The sequence below is a fragment of the Triticum dicoccoides genome, chromosome 3A (assembly GCF_002162155.2).
Source record: "Triticum dicoccoides isolate Atlit2015 ecotype Zavitan chromosome 3A, WEW_v2.0, whole genome shotgun sequence".
NCBI classification, from domain to species: Eukaryota; Viridiplantae; Streptophyta; class Magnoliopsida; order Poales; family Poaceae; genus Triticum; species Triticum dicoccoides.
The window spans coordinates 452,254,083-452,276,878 of NC_041384.1; the positions used below are offsets into that span (position 1 = coordinate 452,254,083).

The 22,796-nt window shown below is 44.6% G+C and overlaps 2 protein-coding genes across 2 annotated transcripts; one reads left to right on the forward strand and one right to left on the reverse strand.

Annotated features, from left to right (window-relative positions):
* The first annotated feature begins 391 nt into the window (after window positions 1-391).
* Window positions 392-2,107, forward strand: LOC119271618 (D-inositol 3-phosphate glycosyltransferase 2-like). The gene has a single exon (XM_037553372.1). The coding sequence runs from the start codon at window positions 451-453 to the stop codon at window positions 1,939-1,941; it is 1,491 nt and encodes a 496-aa protein (XP_037409269.1). The 5' UTR covers window positions 392-450; the 3' UTR covers window positions 1,942-2,107.
* Window positions 2,108-6,541: 4,434 nt separating this feature from the next.
* Window positions 6,542-22,504, reverse strand: LOC119268525. Its single transcript, XM_037550185.1, has 21 exons — window positions 22,180-22,504; window positions 21,960-22,044; window positions 20,378-20,417; window positions 20,037-20,285; window positions 19,226-19,325; window positions 19,078-19,152; window positions 18,749-18,847; window positions 18,069-18,185; window positions 17,866-17,981; window positions 17,661-17,760; window positions 16,776-17,125; window positions 16,055-16,385; window positions 14,264-14,460; window positions 13,847-14,065; window positions 13,053-13,239; window positions 11,142-11,389; window positions 10,869-10,961; window positions 10,686-10,787; window positions 10,136-10,505; window positions 9,750-9,887; window positions 6,542-7,578 (listed from the first exon to the last, which is right to left on the reverse strand). Exons 1-21 carry the CDS (start codon window positions 22,309-22,311, stop codon window positions 6,859-6,861), a joined length of 4,068 nt encoding a protein of 1,355 aa, XP_037406082.1. The 5' UTR covers window positions 22,312-22,504; the 3' UTR covers window positions 6,542-6,858.
* Between the last annotated feature and the right edge of the window lie 292 nt (window positions 22,505-22,796).

Consider the following 22,796-nt stretch of genomic DNA (forward strand, 5'->3'; position numbering starts at 1 on the left):
CTCGCCTCGCTCGATTCCAGTGATTCGCATCGGACGGATCGGGATACGTTGGTACCTCTTGCAATCTGGCAACTGTTCGCCATTTAATTTTTCCTCTCCCCATTTGCCCCCAAAAAATCTAAATATTTGTGCGTTAATTTTGCTAAAAAAAATCCTGTGCCATAATTGAAAATAAAAATCTGAAACTAGGGGAATTCACATTGCACGATGATCACATCCCCCATGGCCATCTTCCTAAGTAACTTCAGGCATGGAAAGCAAGCATGAAGTTCGCACCCCAATGTCAACACCTTACAACGCACTTCAACTCCACTCTCCCTCCTTCCACAACATCTCATAAACTGCTGTATTTCCCTTCTCCCTTGTTTCCATCTTCCTTTGTATGCAGCCTTCATGCATGCATGACTGACTGTCTAGCTAGCTCGAGCAGTAGAGCTAGTGCATGACGTGATGGCACCAACGTCCCTGCAGAGGCCGAGGAAGCCGAGGTGCCCCTCCCACCCCATGCTCTCTCTCTCCCCTGCCCTCCTCTCCCTCCTCCTCCTAGTCCCCTTCCTCTACCTCCTCATCCACCGTTCCGCGTGCTCCCCGCCCTTCAGCAGCCTCACGACCGCCAGGCGTTCATCCTCGAGCGTCAGCGGCTTCGCCGGAGACCTTCGCGACATCGAGTTCTCGTGGAACCACCTGCCGTTCATGTCGTCGAAGCCGCCCCTCGCCAAGCTCAAGATCGCCGTGTTCTCGCGGAAGTGGCCCGTGGCCACGGCCCCCGGCGGCATGGAGCGGCACGCGCACACGCTGCACACGGCGCTCGCCGCGCGGGGCCACCGCGTCCACGTGTTCACCTCGCCTCCACCGCATACCGAGGCCGCGCCCTCGCCCTCCGCCGATGGTCCTCAGCTGCATTTCCTTGACGGCACCCCCGGCCAGTGGCGGTGCGACGAGGCGTGGAAGCTGTACGAGGCTGAGGGCGACAACGATCCATTCGACGTCATCCACTCTGAGAGCGTGGCGGTGTTCCACCGGTACGCGCGCGGCGTGCCCAACCTGGTGGTGTCGTGGCACGGAATCTCCCTGGAGGCGCTGCACTCGGGCATCTACCAGGACCTCGCCCGCGGCGAGGACGAGCCCATGTCGCCGGCGTTCAACCAGAGCCTGTCGCAGTCGGTGCACCGGGTGCTGTCCGAGGTGCGCTTCTTCCGGAGCTACGCGCACCAGGTGGCCATCAGCGACTCCACCGGGGAGATGCTCCGCGACGTGTACCAGATCCCCGGCCGCCGCGTGCACGTAATCCTGAACGGTGTGGACGAGGCGCAGTTCACTCCGGACACGGAGCTCGGCCGCGCCTTCCGGGAAGAGATCGGGCTCCCCAAGAGCGCCGACCTCGTGCTCGGCGTCTCCGGGAGGCTCGTCAAGGACAAGGGCCACCCGCTGCTCTACGAGGCCTTCTCCAAGCTCGCCCTCCGCCACCCGAACGTGTACCTCCTCGTCGCCGGCAAGGGGCCGTGGGAGTCGAGGTACATGGACCTGGGACGCAACGCCAAGGTGCTTGGCGCGGTGCCGCCTGGGAAGCTCAGGGCGTTCTACAACGCGCTGGACGTGTTCGTGGACCCGACGCTGCGGCCGCAGGGCCTGGACCTGACGCTCATGGAGGCGATGCAATGCGGCAAGCCGGTGGTGGCCACGCGGTTCCCGAGCATCAAGGGAAGCATCGTGGTGGACGAGGAGTTCGGCCACATGTTCGCGCCCAACGTGGAGTCGCTGCTCGAGAGTCTGGAGGCGGTGGTGCAGGATGGCGCCCGGCGCGCCGCGGAGCGCGGCCGGGCGTGCAGGGAGTACGCCAGGTCCATGTTCGCGGCCACCAAGATGGCACTAGCGTACGAGAGGCTCTTCCTTTGTGTCAAGAACGAGACCTTCTGTGCGTACCCTTCTGAGTTTGATTAGTTTTCTCACCAGCATGTGCACTTGCTTAGTGATTTATGGCACACTAATAATCATAAATACAGTATGTTATTTAGTATTTTCTTTTTCTCTCTCCTGCTTCCCACATGAACTGCCAGCTATGATACTAAACGGGTCTAAATTGTTTTAGAGAATGAGCGACACCTTATTCATAGCATAACAACTTTATGCTGCTTGTAATGGTTGGTATTATAAGTATGATACTAGTGTGTAATACTATATTTCTAATGCATAGTATTATATATCTCTATTCTTAATGGACGAGTTGGTGAATAGTCTCCGCGGTTTATTTTCGCTGGGTTTTTTCGTCTCTCCTCCCACCACCTCCTCCCACCCTGGTCCATCGGTTTATTTTTCTCTCCACTCTTTATTACAACCAGAACTTTTCTAACGTATAACAAATCACGGATCTAACTTCTTTAAATTATGCAAATCAATCGATTTTTCTTATTGGTTCAATTTGTCTTAGGAAACAAATAACAGATTTTCAGGAAACAAATAATACATTTTAATCTAACTTTCCTAACTTATCTAAATCAATCGATTTCTCTTATTAGTGAAATTTGTTTTAGGAAACAAATAACAGACACGTCACAAACGGGCATGTACTGATATCACATTACCAAACAATAAAACCCCATTTGCATAGAAATCAGTTCAAAAATCCTAACTTTTCTAAATTTTTACCTTTCCTTGATAACAACCAATATTTCCTATCTTTTCCACCTATTGAAGGAAATCACCCATCCATCAAAATTAGCATTTTTTTTTGAATGAGATCTCCGGGTTATGAATTTTTTTTGTGACTCTTTCCAATTGTGACCTCTCCTTCCACTCCGGCTCCTTCTCGCATAAACACCTCCACTACAGCCAGGTGACACCACCCCAGACCTCCTGCCTCTCCACACCTTCTCCGCCACCTCCTTCTCGTACTTCATTAGCAATCCCTCCGCCACATTTGTCCACGGCGGTGTCGAGGGCATGGCGCAGCAGCATACCATCGGTAGAGCAGCGCATAGCAGCAGGAAGCAGCATGCAGCAGGCGAGGCGAGCGGCCGACGATGGAGGGCAGAGATGTGGCCGGCGTGGCTGAGGGGGCGGCTGGCAGAAGATGGCCACGACTAGAGGCGGCGCGAGGCAGGGGCGCGACAGCGGGGCGAGCGAAGGGATAGGCGGCAGCAGACGGGGCGAGCACAGCCAGCGGGAGTGTGGCGCGCGGCCAGGGTGTGTGTCGCGCGGGGCACAGTGGTGCGGTGGTTGCGGCGAGCGTGACGGCAGCGGCGGGCGCGACCGACGCGGTGTACCACGGGCGTGGGCATGGAGAGGGAGTGGCCCCGCGGGCGCGGAAGAGCGGCAGGCTCGGGCATGGGCGTGCATAGGAGCGGGCATGTGCCACGGGGTCAATCCGAGGAGCTCGGTGGCTACCCCTTCAATGGCCATGGCGGACGGTGGTTCTTGGCCACGACGAAATACCTAACAAGAGCAAACGAGAGGGAAAATAGGGGAAAGGCAAGAGGAGATCATGGCGGTGTTAATGGCGTCCTAGGGGAAGACATGGGAGTTCGGGGCGGCGCGGATCGTACGGCAATGTCGCGGTGGCCCAAGGTTGAGGAAGACGGCAGCGACGTCGATGAGGGGGTGTTGGACTTGATCTCGTTGGCGCGGACGAAGTAGCGAAGGCGTTCGGAGCTCCTCGGCAAGCTCCTAGCCCGCAGGGAGGGCAGTGGCCGTGTGGACGGGGTCGGTCCTGGTGGCCGTGGCGTCTGACTTCGTCCAGATCGACGGGATCGAGCGAGCGAGGAGGAGAAGTGGATTTGGGAGGGGGTGTCGAGGAGGAGTGAGGCCATGGGGCAGGGAAGGCAGGGCGTCACCCTTATCCATTCCCCTTCGATGCCATCGAGGTAGTTGGGCGGGAGCCCGGCTCTGTAGCGACGCGGCTCGGGGAACAGGAGAAGACGACCGCGCGGGGACTGGACCGCTGAGCTGGCTCGGTGGCAAGGCCCGGGGGGCAGGGCGAATCCCCTTGTACATCGTCCTTTTGGTTTTTCAATGTATTCTAACATGTTTCTCCTTTTTAACACCGTTTTCTATTTATTCTTATCAACTAAATGATCTCTACTCTTAGTGTCTCAGTTGGTAGTCTCCATTTTGGATTTATTTTCGTCCCACCTTCCCTGGGTTTTTTCGTCCTCCCTCCCACCTCCCAATTTCTTGTAGGTGCTTCTCAAACTGGAGGACAACATATTAGTCGAGACATTAGGGATCCTCATTGATGTTTTATCTCTTGTCTGCATTTATTTTGTTTGCTCCAATTTTATATATTCTCACGAGTAGATGAGGTGTAAGCATGTGCAATGTAGTTCCTTTTTCTGCATATGGTGATTGATTTCTTCTTTGGTAACCCAACTAACGGATGGTAATCAATCTTCAAATACCAAAACCAAACGTACAAGGCAACAATCAATTCACGTATCACAATCCGATTCTTCTTTACTACCCAGCTTAACTCACGGATGGTAATCAATCTCCAAAGAAAGGAAACAATCACCGTCGTTTACCTCTCGCCAATGTTACATAAAAATAACGCTGAGAATTTAGATGTATTGTTTGTCATGGAGCTGTGGCTTGCCGATTACATGAAATTAATTCCCTCAGTTGTGGTGGCAAATATAATACACATAATTTATATTGTTATGCAGCGCGTGTGCGTGTGAAATAGATGGATTATGGTCCCATACCCAATAAGATGGATATGTGTGTGTTAGAGGGAGAGAGAGGGAGAGAGAGTGAGGAAGAGGGAGGGAGAGGGTGTGTGTGTGAGAATTTGATGGTAAAAAAGGTCGTCAATGTCATTTAATATGTATAAGAATATTAAATGTAATATTAACATAATTGATATTGAACTTTTAAAGTTAATGTGGCCCCGTTGCAACACACGGGCGTTCTTCTAGTTAGTATAATAGATGACTTTAATTATTGTCATGCATGACACATAGTAGTATAATATTTATTATGATATGGTATCAATGAGATGATACTTTCATTACGACCAGGCTTATACAGAGTTCCAACTAAAAAAATTATATAAAGTTTTCCGAATACATTCTCGAGGTACATCATAAAAGCTTAAAGAGTTCAAAAAATCACACATCCTAGCATTTGGAGGTCTAGAAAGATGCAAATTTGTGACCCTCAAGGTACCCTCAGACCCATCTTAGTTCAACCAAATGAACTGAATTTTCTGAAGTTACGTGGCTTCTGAAATTTTAGTTCACTTTTTTTCTTGAAGGGAAAGCCTCATTGCACTTTTATTTAAACTTTGGCAGAGTTACATTTAAGGGTATATGTGCTAGTAAAAACCTGTGAGCATCATCTACCCAATCATATCTAGATTTACAATCATAATAAAACCTCGCTAAATAATGTGTCGATCTATTTGCTTCCCTTGGACAATGCTTGAAAAAAAAAACATCAGTAGCTAAATGGAAACAATCTGCAAGTATTGCTGCATCAGGGCTCCAAATGTCGGTCCTCCCATTGCACGCTTCAACCAGCTCGATAGTCGGACAACAAGAACCTTAGTGCAGCTGACTTCAGTAATTAGCTTCAGATCCTATAGCAACTTCGGCGTCCCAGCAACAGCTTCACCCCAAGAATTCGAAAGAACTGCGGCTACAGCACCAGTGACATTTACAAAACAAAAAACATCTGCATCTACTAAAACTCTAAGCTTCCTGGGAAAGAAGCCATGTGGTTGGTCGAGGTTGTGATGGGCCATGAGGCCACCCTGTCAGACAGTGTATATATGTTGTTTGATAGTTGGTTTGGGCTGCTTCCCTTACCACTTTAGCAAACTAGCCACGGTAAAAAGAAAGTCCTCTAGGAAAAAGCCACTGCACAAAGTCTCCCCCAGCCTCAGTTCCTAAGATTTTTCCTTCCTAATATGTGGATCATGGAAATATGTTTAAACCTAATTGATGGAAATATGCTTCCTGATGATGCATGGAGATATGCTTTCCATTTTTTTCCTTCTTTGTGCGTGTGCTTGTGGTTGCAATGCCCTAAGTTTAATCGTAGACTTCTCTTAAACCGAAGTGAAGCAGTACAACTGCAAACATGTATGCTGAAGCGTGAGTAGCACGGAAAGTGGCATAGCTTTTTCGGGTTGACGAATGTGTTTAAGCAAGCAGAAGAAGTCTCGGGATTGACGACAACTATATCGTTCGTCCTACGCTATCCGCTTCAGACACACTAGCTATTTGAGACGACTTTGACTGAGCTGCAGGCACGTCCAATTCTGGGCAAACAAGTATGTGGCTCGTTGCTATATTTTCCTGAAAACATATCCGACAATAGTTAAGAGATTGATATGTTACTTCACCTGGCGGCATTCTTCCCATGAATCACATAACATCCTTTGTCTGCATATAACTTCAGACACACATATCAATGCATGATTCACATGCATAAGGCACAGACTAAATGGTAAAAAAACGCAAAACAACACAAAAAAATTATGCAGAAAGTAAAAAAGAAATGGAGCTAGGACTATATACAAACTGGTCACACGACAAGAACTCCGAGGCACATCAACATGCAGCATTGGCATCCAAACATGATTAACTCATCTTACAAAACTTCAATTGCCTCATGTCGACAAATCACAAACAACATGATATGACAAATCACAAAAGGCTTGGGCTACGGCTCCAGTCGCGGTATAGTTCTCTTCCTGACGAGAACAGCAGATGTACATGGCTACTCATATACTGCTCGTCGTCTTTTGAGCACTGCATATAACAAATATCTATACCAATGGAAAAAATTACAGTGGGACAAAGGAATCAACACACATAAAAAAAATGTCACACTGCTATGAGAACTGAATCAGAAAGATTTTTATACAGCAGAAATACTGGGTGGAGGTGATGGCGACGCCTCTGTTGAAGGTGGTTTATCCTGTGTCTCTGGTTCCTTGGTAGAAGGTGCATCATTTGTAGAATCACTGGGAGTAACAGCAAGTGCAGTGCCACTGGAATCAGCTGCTGGAGCAGGAGCAGCAGCAGCGTCAGGACTGCTGCTTGTTGGGTCTGGAACCGGAGCTTCTGTAGCTTCCGCAGTACCAGGGGCTGCAGTAGCTTCGGCATTGCTAGTAGCTGCTGTAGCCTCCACATTGTCAGGAGCTGTTGTAGCCTCCAATGGCTTTACCTCATCGGTGCTTTGTGCCAGAGCAGGAGGGGCTTGAGCCATGGGGGCACCTTGAGCCACAGGAGTACCTTGGGCCATTGGGGTGCTTTGATTCATGGGAGTACCTTGAGCCATTGGGGTGCCTTGATTCATGGGAGCACCTGGGGTCTGTGCGGCATTAGGAAGCCCAGGTTTTGCAGCAGCCTTTTTAATAATAATGGGAGGTGCAGATAGAGGCGGCATTCCAGGAGGAAGTATTTCAATTGGTGGCTTTTTCTCAGTTTCTCCCAAACTAGTGAGCTTCGGGTCCTCAAGAGAAGCCAAGAATGCTGCTGCAGCATCGGTTTTTACGGTTGGCATGTGATCCAGCTCCTTTTGCAGCATCTTGTTCCATGTTATGACCGAGCTCCTTAACGATGGACGACCATGGGCCTAGAGAGAGGAAGATCCTTGTAAGAACTTGAAAATCATACTCATCGTAGATCACTCGGCAAAGTGAAAAAGGCGACATCATCTTTAGGGGAACCAGCAGCAGCACAATGCATTGAACTCATTTATTATAGACAACCGTAATGCTTAGCTATCTCACGAGCAATGACGTCACTAGCAATCATACAAGTTCTTTGCAATGTATTTGCACGAATTATATAAACCAAACCTCCGGCCACAATGTTCTGTAATATTATAAATTTTTGGAGGACGAACCAGTGCTTCATAATAGATGGACTGATCTCATGCTAGGTGAAACTTGAAACTGCAAGGAAGTGCATCAACTCCATTCTTTTTAATCATTTACTCATGCATTCTGAATATACAGAAATCAACTGAGGAGAATAGGGTATCAAGGGAAGGAGAGGAAGAACAAGTCATATAGGCAGAGCAGAAAACACATGCATCTAGGCAGGGTGTTAGTGGTGCTTTTAAGTCTTATAGGGACTATTGGTAGGAGTATGTTCTGATATTTGAAGCAATTAATCGAGGAGTAGCAGATAATAAGGGCATTTTCGGTACGGCTCCCAAACTGAGATTCTGGATGGTAGCCGAACGGGCCGAGCCAAACACATCTGGCTCCTCAAAAGGAGATCCATGGAGCAGGCAAGAGCTGGGGCAGAAAAACAACTAGAACGGAGGGGCAGCCTCTCCGTAAATCCTCACGGGGCAAAACAAATCTGTCCAGAGGAGATGGGTCAACTTACTTGCAGATGCCATGAGCCATCTCTGACCCCGTACCGGTTTATTTGATATATCATTTCTAACCTTTTCTAGCCCCCTACATTGAACTTAGAGGCGACGGTGAGCACAAGAGCTGCCTATTCCTACCGGCACGAGCTCATGCGACGACGACCAGTACCAGTAACTATCGGCGACAGCCTTCTGCACCGTGTATACCCTACTCATATGACGCCCCCAAAAAACTGATCCTTGTTGCTGCGCTGCTCTTCTAATGTCTTCCCTTTGCAAGATCCATGGAGATGAACTGAATGTGTGCCCAGATCCAAATTTGTGTCGCATCATGTGTCAGGATGCACTACATTGCGTGTGTGTGATTCCTTGTGTATTGAACGAATGTAATTGATGCAATTTTGATCTCTGTTGTGGACTGTAAGCAATCACTTGATGTTAAACTGAAGCAAATCAGGCTTGATCATTGAAAATTGTTGGCTCTTCTGTACGTGTATGCCTAGACGAATTACTAACAGCGTGTCTGGCATAATTGGGAAGATGAATGGGAGTTTAGAAGGAATCGTATTGAGATTAGACATGGTGTGTCAGGGTTTTTTTCCAAACCATTGTTTGGTATCTAACAGAAATTACGTGTGGGAGGGAGAACTTCATCCCCTTTTTGGGTTACTGGGAATTGATGAGGATTAGGTAAGGGATGATAACATAAGTTGTGATGAAGGGCCAAGATGAATCACTAAAACAATTTCCAACCCCTCCCCTGTTGTTTAAACTGTGGGAGTTGCATTCTCAACTCCAATACCTAATCCCTCCTCAATTACCATTCCCTCTAACCATACATAGATTTAAAGCCTGTACCCTTCAATTTCCATCCCTAACTCTAACTACCCCCAACCAAACATGTTGTAACAGTATATGGACTAGATATTGTTGCACATTCCAACCAGGCATACCTGAAAGCTTGTTGATAGTAAAAAGTGTGTATGTATACACAAGCATTATGTAGTGCAATCACAGTGCAAAGTATACCATGTTCACTGAGGTATGAGGGACGCTATATTTTGTCCATTAAAATGCATAAGGAATCATACGACTTAATAAGAAAATTAAAAAGATAGCCAGCAATTGCGTGTCCTTTTAGTCCCAGGTGTTGGAACCAAGGGTATTATGGTCTATTTATTCCAAAACCACCATTTCAATGTTTTTGGAGCCAACCAGTAGCTGAATGCTTTTACCAGCTAGATTCAGATCCTCGGTGGATCAAGAGCAGAGAGCTGCAAAAACAATGATCTGGATACCTACCAAATAGGCCATACGCATGACCAACTTATTTTCTTAGCCATTGGATCTAACGATTATGGATGGCTAAGATGATTGGTTGACACCAGTGCTCTTCGAATGGAATTCAATATAAAACTTACTTGAGCATGTAAAACGGCCTCAGCCAGCATTCCTGTGTCTTGCCATGCTTTCTCCATGAGGGCATTATCACCCAGAACTGCAGCTGCAAATGCTGCTTCACATCCATGGCCAGCTGTGATCAAATTGGCCACTAAACCCTGAAAAAGTGCAACATGTGCAAATCATCATAAACGAAACATAATACGTCAACAGACAAGAGGTTTTAGCATGCATGCATGAACAAGGTGTCTTGCCATATTCCAGAAATAATTGCCAATAGTAGGCATGTGGTCTAGGTGTACTCCATAATCATGACATTTCATAACTGTCATTATGGATGGCAATCATCATTATAGCCGAGAACCGAGTTCTGTCAGTAAAATATTATTAGGTCAAAGTACCATACCGATAGTCTAGTAAGTTCCCCATGGTTTGCAAGACGTAGTGCCAGGCCTCGTAAGGTTTGCCCATGCAGAGCTCCCTTTACAGAAGCTGCCGCAGCTAATCTCTTCAGAACTTCACGAGCAATTTCAGCCTGGCCGGTGGCATCTGCGGCATCAATAAGGTCAAAAAACTCCTTGACAAATTTCACTATTCCCTGCACGGCATCTGCAAGACTTTCTTGCTTAGCCTGCTTAGCTACTGCTAAATTGAGAATCTGCGTAACATCAGTAGCAGTAGTTTCTTGTCCCACGTCTCGGCTATTGCTCATTGTCAGCAGACATGCAAGTGCTCTTTTCAAGTCCTTGCTTTGCATTGCAAGATCGAATTCTAACCTGAGAAATATCAGCACAAATTTAAACTCATGAAAATAGTGAGGATTTATCTATCAATATCAACAGATATCCTTGACTCAAAACATGATAATACAGTTAAATAAAGAGAAACACATGAATATGATGCGATGCTATAATGATATCTGACGACAGAACAATCAAAGCGGCAAGAATTCTCGCCTCTTGGATATTCCAGGTAAATGAAGTGCTTCAGTAGCATAGCCCATTCCAAGCATAAATTGAGCAAGGTCATCATGGTGCTCTCGGCCAAGTCTAGTAGCCCTGCATGATTGGTTTTAAGTTGTCATTCCTACCGCTTGCGTAAGTAGACAAAATGCAACGCTCTAAAGCATAAACACATACCATTTGACAGCACTAACTGGATCTCCATATGCTGCAAGGCACCGACATCTAATACCGGGATGGCTGAGAGACAAGGCATGTGCACACATATACCTTATAGGAATATTGTAAGTGTCAGAATTGCATCAAAATCGGCATCTCAGATATCACCAGAACAAATAAAAATTAAGAACTTAGGCTTATTTGAGTGAATTTTATTTCCATTTCCACCAGCACTCTCTTGTGCATAAAGGATCAAGGAACTGCTCTTGATGTCCTTACAATATGTATTACCTGTCAACGAGCCACAGAACTCCATCTCTGACACCAACCAGGACAAGTGGTCCAATAGGTCTTTTCTGCTCAGGAGGAAAGCGAGTTACTGCAACCGATACCCCTCCTCCAGCAACAGCCACTTCAGAATATCTTCTATCATCCAATTCTTTCAGAAATACTGAATCATCCCCATTTAATTTGGATTGCTTCGGCACTATAAATGGTGGTATCGATGGAGCATGCTGAAAGGAGGCTAAACGAACAACCTGGAAAATTAGAGTACAGGCTGTAATCAACAATAGCACATAATACTAGCTACTACATGTAAAAAGGAGCATGGAGACGAAAGCTGTACAGGTAAAGAGAAATCGTGCATAACACAGTGAAGAACATCAAAATGACATAGATTACAAAACTGGCTACTATTAACCCTGGCTTCTAATAACATTTAGGGTGTGTTTGGGAGGCCGAATGGTCTCAGATATTCCCTACCCGGCCCACTGTTTGCTGTTTGGTAGGGTGTATGGGCTCTCCTCAGCCATGCCCATCTCATGCAAAAGAGGGCCTCGGCCATGCTCGCTTGCAAACAGGTGGTGGGAGGGTTCACTCCATTGAACCCCCAGAAAAATCTCCCCGCAACCCACCAATGCCCTCCCCAACCCATCACGCACGACGACGAGGGCTACCCACCCGAAATGAACCCCCCTTAACCTAGCCGCCACTCTCTCAACCCTTCGAGACGAAGGAAACCACAGCCGCCGGAGCCCCTTCACTGCCTCGCATCACTTCCTAGATCCCAGCGTCGCCGCCGCCGCCACGCCCATCCCCACCACCGCCCTGTTCGCCGGAGTTCCTCACCTCCCCGCGCAGTCTCCTCCGCTTTGAGCTCTTGCCTACTCCGGCGACTAACCACCACGCCGTGCGCCTCCTCCTCCTCATCTTCTCCGCCGCAACAGAGCACTGTGGGCCGCCGTCCAAATTGAACCGCCGCCGTCCAAGTCAAGCCACCCCCTGTTCTTCGCCAGCGCCGCAGTCCTCCACCCTCCGCCGCCCGCAGGTGTGGCGAGGGCGCGACCCAGCTGGTATTGTCGGTGTCGGGAGGCCCTTGGAGCAAGTAGAAGCGTGGCTCACGAGCATACTGCTACAGCCGGCAGCCAAGAACTGAATAACTAACATGTCAAACTACTTCAGGCAATAGTAACTCCTGGTTGGTTAGCAGGCTTTCTATTCCCAATTTGTGATTATAGAAATTGATAATCAAGAATATGAATATTTATACTTTTAGAATCTGAATGTGCATATTTTGATATATATCAGGGATTTTTGAAACCTTCGTACAAAGAGCACTGTGATACAAGTTGCTGGTTACTGTTCTGTACATATGGTTCCTGTACACCGTGCATCTAGTTTGTTTCAAGAGAATGCAAATGTTTTTGTGATGACCCACGTATGAAACACTCCTTTGAATATGCAGTTTTTGTTACTAATAAGTTTTTCTAGAGAAAGCATGTGCTCTTGTTACCATTTAACCATTGATAAAACAGTAGGGGAACACACTACCAGGTAAAGAAGAAATCTTCATTCAATTGTGCACGCAAATTTTACTTCATTGTGTTTCCTAACTATTGTGGTATCCTCACCACCTTAAGGAGGAGGTAACCACATCTACCTCAGATAAAGGCTACCAAACAAAGTCTCAGCACATTATGTCTTAACTCTCAGGAGAAACAGGCTACCAAACAAAGTCTCAGCACATACAGGCAACCATCAGTTGTATGTACTATGCATGTCTCAGGCGGGGTGGGGGTGGGGGGGTAGCATGCTAGAGTCATGCAGGGTATCAAACACACCCTTAGTGAACAAGGAAGAAAACAAGCTAATAGAGTAAAAAAGGATTACTAGCAGCATTCAACATACACAAATACGCACCTGCAACATAGGAGGTCTTAATGATATTTTTTCACTTGCAGTGACCTGGGGACCTTCGACTGTGATAAGAGCCAAATCTCCATGGTCTGCAACTGCTCGACCCTGAGCTTCTCTTGCTTTCATTTCTTCTTTCCTCTTTTTTGTCTCAATATCAATGGCAGCAACTCCAGCATCAACAAAGACGCACCTGCAAAATATTGTTCAAAAGTTCAAGAGATAGAAAGAAGTCCCATGTGCTACCAAAGCTTTTTTTCCGAGAGCCAGGAGTGCTGTCAAAGCATGAAAACACCATTTGCTGGCAAAAATCTACCTAGACCACAACTCCATTTTACCCACAACAAATATTCAAAATAATAGCACTTTAAAATTAAAAATTAAACAGAACTACTTCCTCTGTCCCAATATACTTGTCCTGGTTTTAGTTCAATTGAACTAAAACCATGACAAGTATTTTGGGATGGAGGGAGTAATATATAAGTAGCTGCCTTCTCAATATCCTAGCACTGCCACTTTCTAAGCCATTGGATGTAAATTATATTACAATACAACTTCATGACTGTAAAATGGTCTTCAAAATTTATTGGGCAACATGACGTGAATCACGCAAAGAGTCATAAGCTTCCTACAGCACTTTTTCTATTTACCATATTGCATCGCACACCAAGTGTAGCATTATTAGAAGACAATCAAGAGTTTCAAACAGACTCAGCAGCATAAATTGGGCACACATGATAACGAAAATATTGGGGGCACTAAATGAATTATTCGGACTATACACAAAAGGGTTAACTTACTCAATGGTTGTTGGTGTAGCCACAAACAACTGTCTACGATGCCAAACAGCACCAGTAGCAGAAGGAATTGAAACATCCCCAAGATACCTAAACTGAGGTCGCAGGGAAGAAATTACAATGTACTGCTGATAAGCAAATGCACAATATTCAACAGTTTGGTCCCACACAGTCCATTCAGGTTGTGCAAGTAAGCCGCTTACGGGCTGATAGGTCTCCCAGCTGCACCAACCAAATGTAGTTAAGTAGGCAGTTTCAGGATAACACAAACATTAGCTGCAAATATCATGGGTATAGGAAAGAAAAAAGTTAGCTAAGTTAATACAAGTAATAATACATAGCATAGGATCATTCCGCATTTGCCAATAAATAAACTTTCTAGATATGCAGAAAGCATGAAATACCTAGGTGCATACATACCTGTATAACTGGAAATTTTGGGGCGGCCCTTCTCTGGAGGAAAATGGGTCATCCGAAGCAAAAGATGATCCACTTCCTCCGAAGCCTGATAGGGGCATTGATTGAACAGTTGATATAGCAGTGGCCGTCAAAGGACTGATTCTACGAGATGTTCGGTATGTAACACCAAGAAGAGCACCACCATGCAAGCCAACGACCTGCAAGAACAGAACCATAAATCTCTTGAAACAATATAACACTAAGAGTAACACAGTAAACTAAACCTCTTTGGAATGCAGGATTCAAAATTTCTAAGAAACAGGGATAAGAATTGATATGCCATGACTTGATGAATCCTACAGGAAACGAAAACTGCAAACACGGCCCTCTCGATGCTCAACAGGATTTTTGCAGGAATTCCAAGAGAGAGAAGGTGCATCCAGGAATGAAGGGAAAATTCAATTAGGTCAAACCTCTCGCTAGGAATCTATAGAACTGGGGCGCAGGAAAGCAATCCATAGGAGTTTGTCAGTCTTATGATCTAAATCGCCTCTAATGGAAAAATTCCTATAGATTGAAATCCCACAAAAGTGCTATAAAAATTTCTCTCACAAGGAGCCCAAAAGAACCATCAGAAAGTTAAGATTCTTTTAACTGGTCAACCAAGGATATGAGGTGGAAGCAAGAACACGCTGTTGCGACGAACCCTCCGGCGACACACGCCGAACCAGCCCTCCGGCGACACGAACACCAAACGGAAGAGACGAACTCAAGCACACGACTATTTGCGGCGACATATGCCTCGGCGACGAACGGCTTCTCTTTACTCAAACTGGGGACATACCACACACCATACATGGGAGACTACACACGCCTGGAGACTAACTCCAGCTACTACTCCTCACGGTGAGCGCACACACGCACCTCTGGCTACACCTTAAATAGGAGACACATACACATGCCACTAACCTGTGCACGCACGACCCGGCCTCTCAACCAGCCACTATCCTCATGGATGCATGTAAACAAACTACCTATATCCACGTCCAAAGCCACGCAACGCCTGCTGGAATCTCTCCATTATCCACTTGACTAGGACTCCTAGCAACCTAATTGATTACGCCAAACTACATGCACGGCTAACAGACTTGCACATCCAGCTTGCTCCTGCCGTGCGCACTAATACAACTGACTTTGAACGAATCAAGTCACGATTATCCTAACACACGCAACCATGCGAACATCTAAATTAGCATTGCATACCACGTTATGTTTCAGCAACGATGTATGCAAGACAGCTACAACACGGTATTAAAGCACAGGCATTTCCTGAACAACGGCAACGCCGACAGATTTTTAAAATAAGTAATCAGTACAATTAACCAAGCACAATATAATCAGAAATAAATTTCATATTGTAATTTGTATGGTAAAGAGTAACATTAAATGAACTAAAAACATTTCAGCCCAGAAAAGAGAAAATGAACCTTTTCATATCAAATAATTACAAAATTATAGCTCTATTACGCCCAAAAAAAACATTACTGCATCATGTCAAAATGTGGCCAAATATTTGTTTCGACAATGTTTGAATGTAACTAAGCTACTTAGGATGGAAATTTTCCAGCATGTATCAGGCATTTTACGATGGTTTTCTATAAGTGACGCCGATGATCTTTGCATTTCCATCAAGAAACAACCACAAAAGTAAACAGATATAATCACTGTCTTTCCATCAAACTGGTGTATTGAAAGGAGAAGAAAGATTCTCCATGGTTCATAAAGAATATATCATAAACGACAATTACCTACCGGTTCACTACGGCCATCAATGGATCTCTGCAGAACATGAGCTGTTCCGTCATCTAACAAAATGCGAACTTGTACTGTGGCTGAAGAAGCAGCACTAGCAGCTGCAGCTGCTGCTTGAGCTGCTGCTGCAGCTGCTTCTTTTGCCTTTTTAGAGGAACCACCTTTCACAATAAGTGGCATCCTTGGAGCCAATGCACTCTCGACCAAAGCATATCTGTCACGACAGCTGTCCCATGCAAAAAGTTTTCCCGTGCCTGAATCAACAACTGACCAATCACTAGCTTTGTACACAACGAATGAAGGAATGTCTGGCCATACAACTGCAACATACCTGCATATAAGTAAATACTTTGTTTTAGAAATTTATTTGAAATCACAAGATATATCCACAGAGCAACTAACTATAGCTTACACAAGCACCGCAAAACATTAGGACATGGCAAAACAGAATAGATATTGCAAACATTGACTTCTAAATTTTCATAGATTGCAACAAATAACTCACAGCACATAACGGGCGAAATAACTACCATCTAACACTAAAGCTCTCGCACAGTGTATAATGCAACAGTATCCAGAATAAAGACTAGAAAGTATTCAGCTAGGGGGCATGTGTACTGCAGCCAACAAGAGATTCATGAAATAGAAAAACCGAGTGTGTAATTGTCTCTATCTTTTGTAGTAGTCAAGTGCTAGGTGATAAGATGGCAGAAATACTTACTTTCCAGAACTGCTAGCTGAAAGAATTGAATACGAATCATGAGGAGCGGGTGTGCTGATATGCTTCTTGCTTTGCTTAACTATCAGCTGATCTATAGATTCACTCCTTGATCTTCCTGCTTCAGATGCACTTCCAAGGGACGGGTTTGCTGTGTTTGACAATTGGAAATTCAGCAACTTAAGTTCTCTTTCAACAATGTAAACAGCAGAGTGTTCCTTGCTTTCTGTCAGTGCTGGTAGAGGAGCAACAGCCGGTAGTGCTCTTGGATCGAACTCACTTAAAATAATACCGATGTTTGTTCCAGTAGCAACAAGATGTGGTTGCAAGGGATGTGCCACCATGCAGTAAACCTAGAGTAGTCACAAATTTCAGACTATGTTAGCATGTTTGACAAAATGTACCATGGTGGCCTTATCTTTAAATGGAAACCAGCATTCCCTCAGCGACATGGAGTACCGTAAACCAGATTTTTTTTTGGCATTATGTAGATTCAAGTTATCTTTCGCTGATGCATCATAATTCTCTTTCCATTTTTAAGTCCAGAACGATGTGGAATACGGCCTTTGCAAACTGCATCATCCACAGGTCACTCGGAGCATACATTTAACACTTAAACATAATTAATGGATAAAGAACGCTAACAACATGAGTACATGACAGGTGATTGTTGTGAGCTTTACGCTCTGGCTGTGTGTCACATTTTTAGTTACAACGCACATGCCTAGCTCTGTAGCACTACAGTAACCAAAGCAGGGAGAACATGAAAAAGAAACAAATATTTACACAATATTGTACTGTCATCAGATAAAGGTCAGAAAAGACAATAGCTTGACCTGAAATGACAAAATAACATTTTTTGTTAAAGGAATCAGTCCAGAAGCATACCCTCAGTTTCTTATGCTGTGCAAGGGCTTGTGGAGGAACAAGCGAGGACAATTCGCAGAGTGGTCTTGTTAAAGCAGAATAAGTCGGATGTTCTATGGCCCTGTAGCAATACAGAATGCAAAATTATGCATGTGTTTTTTTTCTTTTGTCATCAATACAGAATATCTACAATCTGATTTTCATTCCAAACAGATAAAGAAAATACCAAATATGGGAGTCCTTGACACAAGTCAGAATATCAAGGTTTGGTGCACGAGGGTGGCACCAAGATGCAACACTATGGCAGGCAAGTTTAGGTACTGGTTTAATGCGCCTTATTTCCTGCACAACAAATATGCTAGTCTATAATATATCTTTATAGAATACTAACAAAACATACAGTTACATGGAAATATTGAATGTGCATACCTTGAATGTAACGGTATCCCATATGGCTAAAGTTTTATCAGCCCCTATTGTAATGAGCTGTGGCGCACTTCCCATTACCCTTGAAAGTTCAACCGCAACCACCCCTCCATCGTGAGCCTTCAAAAAGATACCCATAAAAAAGAAGCCAGTATTAAACAACCCAGATGCTAAACTGCTTACTAATGTTATTTATTTACTGTTAAGAGTTAATCTTGTCATATACCAAACAGATGCATGGAAGAACAAGAAGACAATTTGAGTTTGGCAAAATGTATTAGGATAATCCTTGTGTCCTGTAGTAGCAGACTAGCAGCTCTTTTAGGATATTTTGGTCTTGGGTGACTTAGTAGTTAAGGAAGATGAGAGTGAGCTGTAATAGCTAGCTGTAGTTTCCAGGGTACACAGCTAGGCTGTGAATTGTGTAGGTTGGCTACTGTAGCACCTCCCCTAAAGCCTATATAAGAAGCAGGCACCCGATATGTAAAATGTAAGCTTGTGGCAGTTGAGATATCTAATAAAGCTTCCCACTAGTAGTAGCTCTTTGTGTGTGTGAAGCACATCTCTTTAGAGAGAGTCCTGGGTGAGAGCTAGAGAAGCTGGCGATTCTACCATTTACATGATTTACATAAATATTCTGCATTTTGGGAAAACAGAAATAAATAAATGTTTAAAAATGATACCTTCAAACTAATCTTAGGTACAAGTTCCCGAGAGTCATGGATATGATCAGCGCTCCATAATACCAGCAGGCCATCACTACCACCAGAAACTAAATGTACCTGTAGCCACACATTGTTATTGATTAGTAAATATACAATAGTACCTTACTGGTCAACAGTACCATGCGAAAAATGAAAATGCTGCAGAAACTAACAACAATGAAATAGAGATAAGTACAACAAACGACACATGGCATGTGAACATAATAGTCAACAGGGGTAAATCACAGTTTGATGACCAAACAGATGAGACCAAAGCCTAAAACAAAACAGACTATGTGAAAATTTACCTCGCCGGCTGCAGACATGAATGTCATTAAGCAAGATATTGCTCCTTTATGTCCACCAGTATACCTTCTCACAAGCTGCAAGGACCAAACTGCTAGGTTTAAAATGCAGTTACGGAGAAACAGAGGGGGCAGGTATAAGATGTGTAACCTTCCATGTCATCATTGAGAGAACTCTAATCACACCATCGGACGCCCCGAATGCAACAAGAGGGGCATCACTAGAAGATGACCTGGAGAGGAACTCCATACTGCAAAAGCACAAACATGCTCTTAGTCAACATCTAGCACTAGTCTAAAGTTTGAAAGTACTTGCTGTTCAGGAGATGTATGTTGAATTGGGTTTTCAAGATGGGTAGATAACATAAGCCAAGCTGTTTGTAGTTCTTAATCCTGTACGGAACTTGGCAGTGATCGATTCATTTTCTTATGTATATGATCTGAATAAGTAAATATACCATGAAATGCAGCAGCACCAATAGAAAAACATAAGGTTGATGAATGATGAATGTAGCATTTCAGCTCGGTTCAAGTCCAGGTTCCAGTTACAGAATAATGCTAAAATGTTGGAACCCATACCAAATGGAAATGTATTTGTTAATATCAACAAAACACATGTAATTAGGATTTAAGAACAAATATGCTGTTGTGAAAACTAAGAATACAATGCCTGCCTATAATGATAAATTATTATTACTTTCAGTAAACATTGAAGACCCAGGGATACTCAGCTGCCAGAAATGGATCCAACCAGTATAGCCTGTAAACTTTGATGCAGGACAAGTGTCGCACATCTAAAATAAGGTTTTCCTATTTTATGCCTTACATTACCAACCCAAAATATTATTAAAGAAAACTTAAACCTGGCAATCACATCTGATTTAGGTGCATGTAAACACCATGAATAAATGAAAAGAACTACATATAGATATAATGATGTATACTCTGCAAAGTAATCATACCATAAAAGTGACTTGTTGTCAAGCTCTTGCTTAGGAACATCGCGGCCACGCATAGTCACCAAGTCCAAAAATATTGCTTTGTTCTCACAACAAATAACAACAAAATGTCTTCCTCTTGTAGATGGTGCAGGTGCACTGAAAGCGGACGATTGTTGATTAACTGCAGTTGGAGCCTCGCTAGCAGCAGAGCAATTGCGCCAATGTTGCCAAAAGCGTACATCGTCATCATAAAAAGAAACCTGCTTTACACTTGAAGTATAACAGTTGTCCCATAGGATGTCAGGTAAAAGATACCATGTGAAAGGGCCATGCGGAAATATAAAAAACTTTCAAATCAATACCTTCCGCCTCGGATTGCCTCAGTGGGCTTTCCTTTAGAATCTGCACAGATTTTGACAAAGGCCAGACTAAGCGAAAAGTTTATATCTCATATAGTATGCTAATTTGCATGCCCATCTTGAAAAGAGAGAATACAAAAAAAACTGTTCAAGAATTCGGCCGATTAACCAGTTAACTTGCCAATTAATCCCTACTGGTAGGGTCATCGAGTAGCCGATAAACTGATAAATCATCCAATTAATTGATTAACTGGCCGATTAACTTGCCGATTCGCCTATTAATCCCCTACTCCCCAGCCAACCTAGCAGCTACCGGTCAACGATTTCCTCAACAAAAAAATAAAGCAAACAACCAAAAACTAAAGTTCTAAATAGCAGTGTGCCACTAAATGGTATTGATGTATGTCTCATAAAGTTAGAAAATAGGGGGCCATGGCCCCGCTATAGCTGTTTGGGCAGGGTGCCCCTATTTGGCATAGCCCACCATTTAAAACTATGCCAAAAACCATGTATAGCGAAGGTTGAGGTGAATGTTGTGAAGCCAGAAAACAGACTATTGTCATGAAAACTAAATTACAGCTAGCTTCGACACGGATTAAAACCTAGCCTGCAGTTGATTTCGGACTATGGAATGTTTTCCAAGTAAGTTCGCAAATTACTTTCAAAATTATACTAGAGATGTTGGTAACATATAAACAATGAAACAAACTTTGGTTCTCAAACTATCCACTTGGGGCACAATTTTGCTCTTGTTATATAGCCACCGAGCAGGCCCCTGAAGGCCTGAACTTTGAATTTCAACTCTCTTCCTTACTGTTGACTATTGTCATGAACGTTGAATGTCTTTTTTGCACCCTATGACTGGACAGTGACTTAGCCGTACTGAGTCAGTTGGTCCACATGTACCACCACATAAGCGGTGGGACGTAAGCTAGCGAAAATTCAGAGTTCAGGGACTGGTTCCGTCAGTTTTGTGGTTTGAGGACGCAACTGTGCTGTGTCTCACACATGGCCACCAGACTTACATCCTTGGAGAAGCAGCCATAGGATTTGGTCTCCTTTTTGCTCTGCTTCTGTTTGCTTTGGCTTTCTTTCCTTTGTACATAGTTTCTAGATTTGTCTAGCCTAGATCTCATTTTGTTCTATTTATTTGATTTTTCGCCGGTTTTACTTGTACTACGCCTTATCAGCGTTCTCCTTCTAATACAACATGTGTATTCAAGAAAGAAAATGAGCTTCATATGATAGTTCAAGGACAAAAATATGTATTGGCTCTAAAATAGTAAATCTAAAGTCTCTCAAACCCCTCAGTGCAACAATTATCGTTGCTGTTACTTTTTAAGGATGAATGTGTGAGAATAAATGACATTACATGAAACTAGTCCAATAAGTAAAGTAGTTCCACACATGCATCATGGCTTCTGGCAATCAGTTAAACACAGGCATTTGAACAATTTAAGTAACAGTCCATTGTGATTCAACAAACAAGAAAACCAGCAAATCTAGCATTACCACTCTAACATCGCATAACGATCCTATGTCATTCCTAACAAGCTGTTGCAACCAAAATTACTGCAAAGAATACCAGTTTCTCCCTCGGCGAGCTTCTCAAGCTTCACACCAACCAGCCTCCGTTCATCGACGCCACCAGCCTTCAGCTCATAGATCACCTAGCCACCCAACGCCGATAATTCCAAAGCAAGTAGATATCAATTCGATCGCAAACAGAGCTTGCTAAGCTGGTTTAGCACGCCGAGAAGAAATGGGGACGAAAAGTATTAAGAGGGCCCAATTCGAGCTGGTACCTGGCGGTGCTCCCAGTCCCAGACCGAGACGCGGTCATTGGCGTCGGCGGTGACAAGCCAGGGGTGAGTGGGGTGGAGCTGGATCTTCACCACCTTGTCGCTCGTCGGCCGGAACGCCCTGAGGCGGAGCATCTCGCCGTGGCCACCGCGTGCGGCGGCGGCGACGTAGCGGGCGAGGGGTGGGTGCGCGAGAGATCTAGAGATCCGGGGGGAGAGCAGAGGCGATGTGCAGTGTTGTGGTAGCTCGCGGGGGTTGGGAGGACGGGGAGATCTGAGTTGCGACTTGGGACTTGAACGACGGGAGAGAAGAGACACGCGGAGGGAGTAAGGTGGGCTTGCTCCACTTTCGATGGCCTTTTACCTGCTTTAATTGTTTGTTTGGGCTTTCTGAATAGCATTTGATAGGAAACCCTGAAGCCCCAAACATTTCTATTTCATTTGAGAGATAAGCTTAGGACAAGCTTTTTCGAACTGAGGGAGTATTACTCAAACTCAAATGTTACAATCACGATGTATGATATCAATGACTTTTTTTGGACCAGATCCAAGTCACACAGCTGTTCGAACTTGTGACCTCCCAAAGTTGGCCATAAAATGACTAGCTAGGTTTTGACTAC